General features: G+C 35.6%; 1 protein-coding gene across 2 annotated transcripts; it reads left to right on the top strand.

Annotated features, from left to right (window-relative positions):
* The first annotated feature begins 1,348 nt into the window (after positions 1–1,348).
* Positions 1,349–14,835, top strand: LOC307136552 (uncharacterized protein). 2 transcript variants are annotated; one of them, XM_079833698.1, is made up of 8 exons: positions 1,349–1,443; positions 1,833–1,931; positions 4,305–4,443; positions 5,272–5,335; positions 11,195–11,264; positions 11,379–11,456; positions 11,647–11,710; positions 12,873–14,835. In XM_079833698.1, exons 3-7 carry the CDS (start codon positions 4,316–4,318, stop codon positions 11,691–11,693), a joined length of 387 nt encoding a protein of 128 aa, XP_079689824.1. In that variant the 5' UTR covers positions 1,349–1,443; positions 1,833–1,931; positions 4,305–4,315; the 3' UTR covers positions 11,694–11,710; positions 12,873–14,835. The 2 variants fall into 2 exon arrangements, with proteins under 2 accessions (XP_079689824.1, XP_079689823.1); XM_079833697.1 differs by lacking the exon at positions 1,349–1,443 and having other exon boundaries at positions 1,756–1,931.
* The last annotated feature ends 32 nt before the right edge of the window (positions 14,836–14,867 follow it).

Genomic DNA, 14,867 nt, shown 5'->3' with positions numbered 1-14,867 from the left:
CATTGACAGCATACAAGCAGCTGCAGCGAGGATGCAATATTCACAAAAAAAATAAATAATTCTAAGTGGTTGCCTGGGGGATCGTGATATGCAAAATTGTGAGATTGAATGGAGGCATGACATTGCACGCCAGCATCCAGAAATAGCAGCAGACTGTGCACCCTGCAAAGAAAACACGCTTTCATTCTGCACAAGGATTACTGACTCATAACATCAAAAATACAACCAATCACAGATCAAGATTAAAGGGGAAAGTTCTAGTTCTGTATCTTGGATGCGTTTTTTACATTCCATATTGCTTTTCTTCAGATCTGCTCTCAGACAGAAAGATGACGTTATGCCTCCACTATCAGTAACAACTGTGGATCCATATTGGTGGTTTTATGTACAGTAATAGCTCTCTTGTATTACTTGAGTCTTTTTTTTGGCAAATATTTGCTATCCAATGCAACTTGCAGTACATGTTTAGGGACAAACGCCCTTGAGGAATGGGTTGGGCGAACTCATAAATCAACCTTTCAGCACTCAGTTTTGAGCCTTCAAGCTTAACTGGAAACCAATAAGCCACACACCACTCATGTGGTGGAGACAAGGGGCTATAGTTGGCCGTCATACTTTTCCACACAGTTAAACCTAAATAAATTCAATTTCGGTACAAAAATCATTGTTTGGCTACAAAAAATGCTATTGAAAATTATTGATCATAAATTGATCAGTTGGGGCGGGGCATGTTGTCACAATATAACCTTGCCTACTATAGGCTTTTCTGCAAAAATTAGACAGTAAAGCAATTCATGAGAAATTCTCAAGACGTACGGCAGTAATGTTTTTGCTGTGAAACCAAGTGTTTTAATATACACTTATAATATTTTTAATATTTCTGTAAAGCTTTGATTGATTCATTTTTATTTCAGTTTTAGTAATTTAAGTATTTCGACTTAAACCTATTTATTTCAGTTAGTTAAATATCTCTTATTTTCCTTTTAATTTTTGTCATCTAATATTCATATTTGATTTTTTATTTAAATATTTTTTTTAAACCTAAAACTATGAAATACTTTAATTTTACATGGGACATCACTATATCAAATCAAATTATTTATGCATGAAATATTATTATTTAATACATACATTTAAATGTTGTAATTTTATACATTTTATATTATACAGTTGTTGTTTTTTTGTTTTGTCATTTAACTCAAAACCTTATAGCCATTGTGACAGCTAGCCTCAGTCTCATCTATACATAACATAACATTACATATGTCAGTGTCAAAAGAATTCTTTTAATTTGTGTAAATGCAAATGTCCTGTTAGTTACCTTATACAGCATACCCACAGAGAGACTAGTTGATTATAATCAGGTTAGGTGAGACTTTCCAGGGTGATGGCAGCACTTCCAGGTTCGTCAGAAAGCTGCATGTCTGAAGGCTAGCTGGAATGGTAAGATTTCTGAGTTCATACAGATGTTTACAGTAATATTCTATACAGATCGTATTTCATTTGTGATTTTAATAAAAAAAAAAAAAAAATTTTTGAGAGCTTATAATATAATGACTTTGGTAGTGTGACATTGTGAAGTCTTTTTGGTTTGATTTGCTTCTGAAAGTAGATATCGGTAAGTACATCTAAAAATGGGTGTGAGCGAGAGGAATCTACATGAGGAGTCAATGGATGAGTGATTGGCATTTTGTCTGATGTCATGACGAGTGAAAGAATGAGGAAATGGAGCTTGTCAAAGCTCTTTTTCCCCTTCCTGTCAGAAAGGTAGAGTCAGTGTTATGCTGACAGGAGCTGGCTGACGGGCGTTTGTTGTCTGCACCGATATGTAGGTTTCAAGAGCAAAGGAGAGACTGCCCAGGGACTGTATCTGAACGCTTTATACAACAGTTCACTGACTGAAGGAGGTCACTGAATTATCATCTATACAGGTACTTTATTTTGCTCATATATTCCACCTGTCATGTTGAATGCAAGTGAGTCTAGACCTATTCATTGCCACTTAACTTTTGTTTCATATGGAGATTTCTTTAAAAAACAAAAACAATTATGTAAATAATTCTTTGGTCTCTTTAAGGAAGTTTCTTTTCTTCTGCTTTCTTATTGTTCAGTGAGCATAATAATTGAACAGTGTAACTGGGAGAGGTTCAGTTTTATCATTTTTAAATGACTAAGAGCGGGTGGATGTCTAAGTTTAGCTCTGTTAGTGAAACAAATGTTGGGCAATACTTCTTGTTTAGAATAATCAGTGTTGGGTAAGTTGCTCTAAAAAGTCATTTGTAGCTACTAATTACATATTCAACAGTGTAATTAGATTACTGTACTAATTTCTCTCTCTAAAAAGTATCGCATTACTAATTACTTTCTAAATCCCATATCAAGCTTGACACGAAAGTTCTTTTTAATTCTTTCAAATAAATAATACAAAATTGCATAAATTATTCTTGAACTGACCAAAGTATTTAAAGGGAGAAAGTTACATTAAAGGGGTCCTATTATACATGTAAAATAAGTCTCTGATGTCCCCAGAGTGTGTATGGGAAGTTTTAGCTCAAAATACACCACAGATCATTTTTTTTATAGCATGTTAAAATTGTCACTTTTTGAGGGTGAGCAAAAACACACTGTTTTTGTGTGTCCCTTTAAATGAGCAACTGAGCTGTTGTTCCCGGCCTGCTTTCCGGAAGAGGGCGGAGCTTCAAGAGCTTGTGTTAGCAGCTCCGATTACCTTACGCAGACACACACTGAAAATGTCCGAAACCTTTCAGCCTTTTTTTAGTCTAGACCTATTCATTACCACTTAAATTTTGTTTCATTGAGATTTATTTTTAAAAAAACAACAACAATGATATAATTCATTCTTTAGTTTCTGTCTCTTTAAGGGAGTTTCTTTTGTCTTGCAATAAGTGGTCTTATTGTTCAGCGAGCTTAATAATTGAACAGGTTAACTGGGAGAGGTGCAGTTTTATCATTTTTAAATGACTAAGAGCAGGTGGATGTCTAAGTTTAGCTCTGGAATCTGTTCCATGTGTCATTTTGGTTTTGGGTGAGGTTTACTTACCCTACCCGTAGTACTGTTGGAATTACAAATATGGTAAAAGATTCCGTCACTACAGTATACCTACCAAGAAATATGGTTACTTTCATTAAAAAGTGGTTAATCTGGTTTATGATTAGTTGTCCTGGTAAAATTACAACAACACTTTCAGCTATACGAATAAACAAGTAATATTAAAAACATAGAATGTGGCTGTGCCTTCTATATTCACCACAGTTCACACAAAAATGAAACCTCTGTCGTCCAAGTCATTCCAAAGCTATATTTTTTTTACTGTGGAACAAAGAAATTTGGTTTTGGTTATTCACAGAATAACACTGATTACAATGAAAAGGCATGGAAACTTTCAAGCTTCAAAAAGGAAACAAAAATAGGTTTGCATGAGAAACAGACTAAAATTTGCATGGCATTTCGATTAAAATATTCCTCCGCAATGAGCTGTTAACCACTGTGTCCGGGAAATTGAGTCAACTCTAGGACTGGCTCCGTCAGATCCAGTTTCAGGCAGTTTTTTTCTGAACTAGACCAACCAATGTATTAAAAAGGCCTGACTCAAACGAGTGATTCATTCACGAATAAAGCATCGCTTGACTGTTTCTTATGCAAAGCTATAGTATGGTCTCAGAAGATTAGAAATATAGTTATATAGACCACTTTTATGAGGCTCTTATGGTATTTTTGTATCATTTTTGAAGCTTGAAAACTTCAGTCCCTGTTCTTTTTATTCACATTGGAAAAACCAAGTCACAGGTTTGGAGGATGAGAATTTCCATTTTTGAATGAATGATCCCTGTGATGGTGTTTCATGTTTAAGGGCCCTTAGGAGAAGAACAAGAGGCCTCAACTGGTTTATCAAGAGTGAACTGTGGCTTTTACAATTTGGAGTGGGGTGTTTTGGTCCTTCTAAAGGGATTCGTTGCAGCATTTCTCAACATCAAAACCATCTTCTGGTGGTGATGCTAATGGAATCATTATGTAAAAACATATTTCTGTGGTAATCGATGTGCTTCATGACATAGGCAAAATGGTCAATATAAAATGCCTGATGATGCATAGCCATGTAACAATTGTTGTTCATCTCTGGGGTGTTTTTGAATTGAATAGTAAGTATGTGACCTGACCTGTCTTTGCAATAGGTTTCTGAACCTATTTTTAATGTGTGAAGCACTATCCAGGCTCAATTGAAAATGGTATGAGGTCCAGACTGACTGACAATCTATTCAACAATTGATCTGTCTTCCTGTAGGTACCATAATCATGGCACCAATCAGGCCAGATCTGTTGGGCTGGGTGATCTCAGAGCAACCAGAGGCTGCATTTCTCTCCATAATCGTCCTCTTCATTGTTGGCATCGCACTCTTGGTTCTCTGTGCAAGCTGTAAAAAGTAAGTAAGGTTCCTGTGTGACCTTTTAAGTGATTTTATCTTGCTTTTGGTTAAAAAAAAAAACATGCCTCAAAAGATGAAGTCACCTGGAAACAGGCAACAATACATGTCCTGTAGGTATGTAGCAGAAAGTCACCTGCCCTATTGCTGTAAGCAACATTCCTAGACATCACTGTCAAGTTTTTCTACTACGGAAATGTGTAAGGAATGAGGCAGGAATGTGGCCCTGTCACAAAACACAGAGAGCTGTGTCTTACACATACTTGCTCATTCATGCTTAACATAAGACGACATGAAAATGAGACCAAGTAAATAAGCAGTATATTGTGGGGTTGAAATCTCTGAAGTCTATATGCAGATTGTCTGCATAGTGATGATATATAAGCCAGTGGGTCAAATGCCAGTTAGCATGTCAGTCTCATTCACATTGTTTAAACTAATTTAGGTACATTCCTAATAAATATTACAATAAAAAGATTTATTCACATTTATTTGGAGCTGTAACAGTAGTTGCAGTTTTAATCTCAACCACTAGAGGCCAGCCTCCAGTGCATGATAAATGTGTTGGAAAACTTTTTTAAACTTTTGTTTTAATTTTATATTTGAGTTGCGTACTGTGTTGCAATAAAGGTGAAAAGACGGATGCGATTTCTATAAAATAAAATATCTCCCTTTACTTTGAACTTTGAGCATTGTAACTTTGCAGATGTTGTTTATGCTCAAACAGCAACGTTACACGCTTTTACACACAATAACTGCAAAAGTTCATAAGAGGCATGGCCATGCTTTAAATCACAAATAATTTTGATTCATTTTTTTACTCAACAGACATTCATTTGAGTTAGAGAGCAGCAGTGCACCAGAGCAGAAAGCATCAACACTTGTGAGCGTGGTGAGTGACAAATAACATCTTACTGCATGAAACGGCATAAACCCAAGACAATGGACTGTGTGTGTGTGTGTGTGTGTATATATGTGTGCATAGTATATTCAGTATTTAATGAAATGACATCAGAAGTAACTCTAAAATTACTTAGTAATGCATTACACCAAACGCATATAAAACGGTTTTATATTTTGTATGTAGGGATGGGACGGTATGAAACATTTCATATCACGATTATAGTGACCAAAATGATCACGATTGTATTATCACGGTTTTGTTAAAATTAGCAATAGTATCCTGCTGAAGCCCCGCAGCACCACAGTTTCAGAACCGCATTTTCAGAACCGTGTCCACAAATTCAGAACCGGAAGTTAACGGCGCTACCATATACGTTATTTTCACGCTGTTTTCACATGGATTTTAATTGGATCGATGACTACAATATTTAACAACAATACTTTTAAATAAAGTCACTTTTCTAGTCACATTTGAGCCAATGAGACATTTGACAACAGAAGCATGAAGGAGAATATGTTGAGTTGCGTGTGATAGGCCCATTTCTGTCATGATGTGAACAAATATTGAATCTGTTCACGTCTTTCACGTTTTATCAGTAACGTTTTTTTTGCATTTGTCAAAGGATATTATATTATTTGTCTTAATATTAAATAATTATGTATTAATAAAACATTCATTTTGTTTTCAGGGATGAAAAGACTTTAATCTTTTCAAATCTTTCTGCAGAAATGCCATGATATGGGCCTAAGAGTCACAATTTTTTGACTCTAAACAAAAAGATGTTTATTTGTTGTTTGCATGTTTTTTTTTTATTATGAGCCGTTTAAATACATTTGAAACCTATTATTTTAGAAATACTTTATAGATGTCCTCTTTGTTTTCATTCAGAGAAACACGTTTCACTTGTTCCTTGTATTAAATTATTTTTATTTTCAAATTTGAAATGTCACATTCTCAAATAAGTATTATTTGTAACAACATGAACATGAAGGAAATATGATTGAATATGCAGTCAAATGGGAAACACTTTACAACATGTTACACATTTTAATATATTTTTTAAATAATAAAAGTTGTAGTTGAAGTAACAGTAAACTATAGTGTCCATTAACATTAAATCTCCTCATAGGCAACATTACCGGTCAAAAGTTTCAGACCAATAAAATTGTAATGTTTTTAAAGAAATAGAGAAATTTTGTGAAATATTTTTACAATTTAAAATAACTTTTCTATTTGAATACATGCAATTTATTCCTGTGATCAGATAAAAACTGTTCTTTTGAAAAAAAAAATTTACACAACTGTTTTCATCATTGATTATAATAATAATAAATGTTTCTTGAGCAGCAAATTATCAGAATGATTTCTGAAGGATCATGTGACACTGAAGACTGGAGTAATGATGCTGAAAATGCAGGTTTGATCACAGGAATAAATTACATTTTATTTTTTTGGGTATTTTAATAACATAAATGCAGCCTTGGTGAGCAGAAGAGACTTCTTTAAAAACATTTAAAAATCTTACCGTTATAAAACTTTTGACCGGTATTTGTATATCTATACAGTCAAATGGGTATGTACAACATGTTACACATTTATTAATATTAAAAATAAAATAAAAACGGTGTATAGTTGTAGACTGTATCCATTAAGTAAACTACTGTGTTTGTATACATTCATTGACATTAAGCATGATCAAAGGCTATGTTTTAAAATTTTGATCAATGTACATCATGATATGCATATTATATGACAAAATCCATGTGAAAAGAGCTTATATTTAACAAAAGAAAATAACGTGTATGGTTAGCGCAACTATGACTGTTTAAGCCCCGCCCCTAAGTTCCGGTTCTGAAACTGCTGTTCTGAAACTGCTGTTCTGAAACTGCTGTTCTGAAACTGCTGTTCTGAAACTGTGGTGCTGCGGTGCTGCAGCTGGATATATCTCAACATTAGATGATGGCATTCAAAAACAACTGATGCACACACTGAAAACATTTCAGCAAACAACAAATAAAACAAGCAGCGCAATGCACTTTTTGAAGCAAGATTCTATTCTGTGGCATTTCCTTCCTTATAATAACCGTCGTCAATAGCCACGCATCATAACACAGCGCACATCCATGTATCAAAACTCTTGCTTCATTCAAATGCAACTTGCCGTCTTGCGTCTCCGTTTTTGATTGTATTGAAAATGAAATCAGATTAATACTATTATTGAGATCATCTTGTCTGGACGATTGTTTTGTATAAACATGTAAGATTTAAAACATTAATCTCAATTCAATATGTCCCCGTGGTAAAAAAAGAAAATCTTTGTAATAAGTGTACAATGAATATACATTAGCGTCCCTTAAATGTCACCCTTAATAGTCCGTTGTTCGTTCGTCCTTGGCTCAAAGCCACTTGCTGCAAACTTTTCTTTGTGGAAGTTTCATGTTAATTTCAAGTGAGTGAGATAAAATATTTCAACTCAAAACAACATTTTGTGTCTAATTATTTCCCAGACGTAGTTTTGGTATTGAGGTCAACAGTGTGTGATGGTCACACAAACAACTCATCAGATTTGAAGTGTTTGCTCCTATTGCAGCGACTTTCTTTTTGCATGTTCTGCAGACAGGGTGACCATCCTCAATTAAGGTTCCCTCAGGACTTTTGTAAAAGCCAAAATATGACCAGATTGGTTCTTTTAGAAGGCTGAAAAATCTCCAGAGCACTGTCACTGCCTTCCGCCATTTCTTCTCATTCAAAAAACATTGCGCATTGTGTCTGCGCCAGACTGATGCTGACTGGACACGATTTTTTTCAAAGTCGCGATAATCAAACACGTTTTCAGTGATAATTACATTTTAAACAATAATACTAACCGTCAGTACATTTTATCGTGAAGCAGGTAATCGTCCCGTCCCTTTTTGTATGTTGCAAGTGGGGTTCTGCATAAACCCCTTGGGTTCTTGGCTCTATTTTAAATAATGCTTTATGCCAAAATGTCTTAAATGATTGAGAAATGTCTTAAATGATAACATAATACTATCATGTGTTACTGTTTTTTTTTATTTATTATAAAGTATGTTTACAAGCTGCTTAAAGTGCCCCTATTAAGCTATTTTAAAGGTTCCTAATTCCAATTTTTTTTTTAAACCTACAATAGGTTTACATTTGTTTTACGTGTTAGTTCTTGCTTGCTTTGTCCCTGTTCATTAGCTGTCATAGATCATTGGTATGTTCCCATTAGTTTCCATGGTTACTCATTTGTTAATTGATTAACCCCACCTGTTCCTTGTTTTCTCCCTTCACTGAGGGTGTTTACACGGCAACAATGTACTTAAAACAGTTTTTTTCCCCCTCATACAGATAACAATGTTGTCAAAACGATCCCCGTTCACATAGATCTGCAAAAACACCCAAAAACGTTGTATTATTCATGTCAGGCCAGTAGTTGATGTCACTGTAAAGAATCACTAAGCGCCTATAGACTGAACACGTAATATGCATGCGCATGACGTCACTGTGTAAACTACAAAAAAGTGCATTTGTGAAAACGGAGACGATAACGGTATCGTTTTTAAAAACTTGAACATTGAATCGTGTTTTCAAAAGTTTTCATTTTCAGGCTCCCAAAACGCTGTTGTCGTGAAAATGAACAGCTAACAGCATAAATTTTTCCATTGTTAGTTGAAAATGGTGTTGCGTAAAATAGCCCTTTAGTCTGTATTTATAGCCCTCACTTTTGTTTGTCTTGGTCCGTTCACATCTTGTTAAGTTGGTTATGTGATGTATTTTGTTTGTATTGTTAAATAAAGCGACTGCTGCGATTTTAGATGCAGCCTCACAACTCTTATTGCTGCAACCAACCATGATGCATCGAAGCTCAAATACTTAAATTTTCTCATAAAGGCCTGTTCATACAAACAACGATAAATATGGATAACAAAGATAAAAAACAACACCACCAGTGGACGATAACATTGTTTATTCAACATGACATCATGACTTTGCGTACACATACACGCCACTTTCTAAAGCCAAATGGCGTGTTATCTGTACGCATTTTGAGCTATCCGCGTGTATGTCTACGCCGTGTGATTCCGCGTGTATGTGCATGCCGAAATGAACCATCATCTGCGGAGTGTATGTCTACGCCGTGTGATTCCGCGTGTATGTCTATGCCGAAACTAACCGTGTGTGTGTGTGTGTGTGTGTGTGTGTGTCCACAATGTAAATGGTGGATTTATAAACATACTAAATTATGTATTTTTGCAAATGTAAAAATGCAGAATGTTTCTTGTGATGGGTAGGTTTAGGGGCAGTGTGTGTGTGTGTGATGGGTAGGTTTAGGGGTAAGGGCAGTGTAGGGGGATAGAATGAAACGCCATTGATAAACACGCTAAAAAACGATTATGCGTCTTGATAGCACGCCAAAATGGCAAAAACCAGTCTGGTTTATTCTAAGATTGTGCTTTTATTGTTCATTAGCTGGATAAAATCATTCTGAAAGTGATTCCAGCAATATCGTTTCTCTGTGGCGTTATCATTATTAGCAAGGACTTTGCTATTCTTTAATATTGAGAACGATTTTTAGAACTATATTTTTATCTTTATCTTTATAGTTATCGTCCTTTGTGTGAACGGGCCTTATATACATTGCACATCACCTAATTTCTCAAAGAGTCAGTCAAGATTTTTCAGTCTCTCTAAACCCCTTCTTACTGCCAGCCTACTCTGCTCTGATTGGTCAGATGGCCCAATCTGTTGTGATTGGTCTATGGAAACGCCTATTACCATATCTTCATTTCAGCTCTGGGGGCTTACTCAGTGCTTGATACACAGTGATATGAATGATGGCGTCGGTTTTACCATATCAATTCCAGCATGAGTCAAACTCTTTCAGGTCTCAGCTACAACTATATCGTTCGAGGGCGGGTCAAAGTAGACAATGTTTATGGGCAGTTAAGACCATAGGCTGGCGTGATGCAAATTTGTTATGTAGGAATGTAACAGGAAGTGAGACTGGAATTTACCCTTCGCAGGGAGTTTGATTGACAGACGATCTGACCAATCATAATTCACCATCCGCCGAATCCGCCTTTTTGTCCGACAAAGCAGTCAAGAGAGTTTGTAGATAAACGTGGTGGACTTGAACTTGAAAAAACGGTGTGTACTGATGTCTTTCCGCTGTTGAAACAACATTCCTTATGAAGTTCATTCATGTTTATTTGATACTATAAATTAACTAGAAGGAAGAGATGATTGGTTCACGAGCAGCTTTAATGTGTGGTGACAGGTCGCTGTAGCACCTTAAAGAGCCACAAAACGGTATTTATTGTTTACATTTCTTTAAAAAAATGACCAAATTTTAGAGTTGAGACTTTTTCATATTAAAAATAGCCTGCTCTGTCCTGTCTGTCAGTGTCCTCTTTGCTCTGTGATGTGTTTTTCACTGCGTGAGAACGTGTGGTGTGAGAGCGCGGCTTGTCGGACATGGCAACAGTAACTAAAGGGGGCGTGTCTTTGTGAACGGTCAATTGCTGTTGACTTGCTTCAGCAGTTCAGAATCGATTCTTTCTTCTTGGAGACCACTTTATTTGTCATGCACTTTGATCTTTAAAACTTTGCAGACATTTCGCAAATTCACAAACAGCTATATTAGACACTGCATGAAAGGTAATATTCAATAAAAGCATAATAGGGGCACTTTAATAAAATGAATTGACACAATGATCCCATGATAGGAACACCTAAAAAGTTTTATACATGAAGCATCTGACAGAACCCTTTTCTTCTAAGAGTGTATAAATGGTCAAATGTGATGTAAATCGTGTGCTACTCTAATTCTCAATTGAACAGGCAAGAATGGGCGATTCATCAGGAGCCAGACACAACCCTGCTGCTAATGAAATCATGGGTGATGAAATCGGTAAACTGAGTTGTCAATGACAATGAATTTCTTTTAAAATCTGAATAGCTGTTTATCTCTTTGCAATGCTATCAAGCCCACTCAGCAGATGCTCTTTAATCTTGTCTTTTGAAGGTTTAGAGCCTGAGGATGTAGCTATCTCTCAAGGAGGAATCGCGTACAAACCCTGGAGAAGTCACACTCTCACTCACGGTATGTGACACAAACAGATAATTGCAAGGAATTTAAACCACTAAATTAAATGAATCCCTGTGAAATTGCTTTACTTCTCGGCACACATTTTGATCCCGGAAATGAGAAATGCACAGACTATTCCAACTGTTAGTTATCTGAGTTATTTCTGTTAGACTCTAACACACAACAATGTATGTGCTTTCTGCAGGTTCAAGCCTACCAGCTCAAATAAATGGTGGTGTTGGGGTTCAGTAACGCTACATGGAAAAATTGTAAGCACTTCAGATGATTCTGTTCGATTTTTAAAATGCCCTTAAAGGAATAGTTCACCCAAAAATGAAAAAGGATCCCATAATTTACTCGCACTCAAGCCAGGTCTACAGATATAGTATATGACATAATATATGAGTTTATATTAAATAATATCCTGGCTCTTCCCAGCTTTATAATGGCATTGAAGTTTTTGAATCTCCAAAAAGGGCAAGAAAAATACATATTTAAAATACATATTTATTTAAACCTTATAAACTGGGGTGCTCATAACTTTTTTTTGGTCTGGTTCTCAAGGGAGCACCTGGAGATACTCACACTTTATGCGGCACACTTATCCTACAAGCTGTCGTCATCACTTTCCTCCTGACTACTCTCCTTACCATCTTCTTTTCTCTCTAACATGGTGAAATGTGTCTTTCTCCCTGGTCACTTTTGACGTAACTGAGAGAATACTTGACGAGACGGATATTTTGACATAATTTTGTGTCTGTGTGTGTCCGTTCAAGCGCAAGTAAACTCGAAAGAGGAATCAATTTGTTGTTCGAGTGTTGTCTGAAATGTGCGCCTCTCTCTGCGTGCGCACCGATAACAGCATACGAGTCCCAATTTTCACCTCTTCTTTCGCATTTAAAATCGTTTGAATGTGTAAATTGGCAAGACAAAACACGTCTTAATGATAAACTTTCACTCTATGATGGTTAAACCTGGAAGTTAATCCGTGAATAACGTGTGCCGAACCGTGGGGCCTGGTCCGTACGGATCATGCGATCTGTTGCACCGCTATTAACAACTAATAATTAATAAACACACTTATCATCATGATTGCAAAACAAAAAAATCCTACTCCAGTTAGTAAACGTGTCCCTGTCCCTCAAAAAGTGCTTCTCTCAGTGTTTTCCGGTTATATGCACCCATTTATAAACTATAAACACTGACTTCCGGCAACGGCCGTACACGCGTTGATAATTTGTTGCTATTACAAAGCTGGGAAGAGCCAGGATATTATTTAGTCCGATTGTGTTCGGCTGAAGTCATCTACACCTAGAATGGCTTGAGGGTAAGTAAATTATGGGATCATTTTCATTTTGGTGTGAACTATTCCTTTAAGTTGCATTTGAGTGAAATTTCAAATGACAATCTCTGATTTTTTTTTTAATTCAGATAATAAAAATGGCATCGATGACGTAGGCGTAACACCACAGACTTTGCGGTGGAAACAACAAGGCTTTAGAGTTCTACCATCTTTATTATGCAACCTGAAATGCTCATACTAAACAAAACCCCTCACTATTTGGAGATATCTGCTTTCTGTATTCTTCTGGAGCCAGGCTGAAATCCTGCTTTGTGGTGTTGACTCCAATAAAGTACCCATCAAACTTTATAGGAAATATTGGAACCCCCTTTCCCTCAGCATTGACCAGACTGATTTAAAGCTGAATCCTTATGCAACAGTTCAGAGGGAAGGAGACTGATCTTCTGGCCACACCTGTTCTGACAAATAGAGGTCACACTTCGGGTGGTCACCAATTAAATGCGACCTAGACAAGAAAAACCAGTCACATTTCCATCTGAAGACGAGGTGGAAGTGTCGCCACCATCGCTACCAAAGAGACATGAAGAAATTAATTTTTTTCTGTTTCTTTTTCTGATGAATACCAGTATTGTGAAATTTATTCTGTATTCATATTCATTCGTATTAGGGGTGATGCATAGGTTTCGTCTGTCAGATCGACTGATCTGGATATGTTTAACTTTATGGATTTACACGGAAGCACTGGTGAATATTTTTAGGTTTTGAACAAATTTCAGTGGACATGAATACATCTGATAAACACTTTGAAAATGTAATTAAAGTAACAGGCTCTTTAGAATTACCCCTTCTGTTCTGGTGAGATTGACTTTATTTAGGGGAAATATTTGCTCTGTAGAATTGGGCCTCTTCTTTTTGTTTAGTTTTTTCTTTTATGAGGGCATTTATGGGTCAATGACAAGACATGCCTTCATCTTCGAAATAAGATTTAAAAATATTTTATTTCTTTAAAAAAATAAGCAGTGAAACAACTGTATTAATATTCAATGATTTAATTGTGTAAACATGCTAGAAGCCATTTTAAGATAATTTTTCATGAAAATGTGTTACTGAAAAATATGAATAGGAAAAATTGCAGTGAACCGACTGTTAGTAAGCTATTTAATGATTCAGTAGGCCTAATTGTGTGAACATTATAAGAAGCCATTTTAAGAACCTATTCATGAAAATGCATGATTTTTGTAAAATATTTGTTACTGAAAAATATGGATATAATTTTGGGGGGCTTTTTAGTCATTAATCATTCAGAATATGCTGAACTTTTTAAATCAAAACTGTATGAAACCAACATAATTACATTTCTGAGAACTTAAACCATGGTTTTAAACAATTTATTTAAAAAGGAGACTCCTTTTTGTAATTTCCTTTTAAGTCATTGACCCTTATATTAAATCTGCTACTTGAATCAATTAATTGAACGGACACTGCACTGACCCTGACTCAGCTAGATCTAAAGAAACATATTATGTAATCTATCAAATGTTAGATAATCTGGGGTCTTTGTCACCAAGCATGTAACTTTTTTTTTTAATAGAAGGCGTTTTTATTTATGTTCAAATGGACATTTTGTTTAAAACCAGTTATTTTAAGATCAGGAAAAGCATAGCATGTTTTTTGCGATATTGCAAGAGCTTGGAATAAAAAAAGACTAAGGGTTATTTTGCACTCCCTATCTAATAAATCCCTATCAATAATGTGTGTAATTAAATGCTTTTGTTTTTGCTTGCACATTATACATACTCAGAATCACAAATAATACATTGTGAAAATACGAAAGAAAAAAAGACTGCTGCAGAAAGGTGCATCAAGCGTTTATCATAATCATAAATACATCCGTCTATTTATTAGGTCCCACATACTGTTAAAACATATCACAACCTTGACAACAGCCTAAAAAAAATCTAAAATATATTTGAACGTATTTCTTTGACATGTGATCTTTGTTGTATTGTCTGTAACGCGTAATACTCACGTTCAATGGTAAGTAATTAAACAATAATTATAATAAAAAAGCACTGTTGTGTTTAAAACGTTCTTCACGTCACGCCTGTTCTTGCAGCGTTTGG

The sequence above is a fragment of the Gobio gobio genome, assembly GCF_949357685.1.
Source record: "Gobio gobio genome assembly, chromosome: 13".
Classification (NCBI taxonomy): Eukaryota; Metazoa; Chordata; class Actinopteri; order Cypriniformes; family Gobionidae; genus Gobio; species Gobio gobio.
This window is presented reverse-complemented; position numbering and strand designations above follow the sequence as displayed.

Excerpts from the sequence above, each read along its gene's own strand:
- LOC307136552 (XM_079833698.1), top strand. The coding sequence starts at position 4,316 with ATGGCACCAATCAGGCCAGATCTGTTGGGCTGGGTGATCTCAGAGCAA. Across the intron at positions 5,336-11,194 it reads CATCAACACTTGTGAGCGTG|GCAAGAATGGGCGATTCATC; the intron begins GTGAGTGACAAA and ends TCAATTGAACAG. Across the intron at positions 11,265-11,378 it reads AATCATGGGTGATGAAATCG|GTTTAGAGCCTGAGGATGTA; the intron begins GTAAACTGAGTT and ends TGTCTTTTGAAG.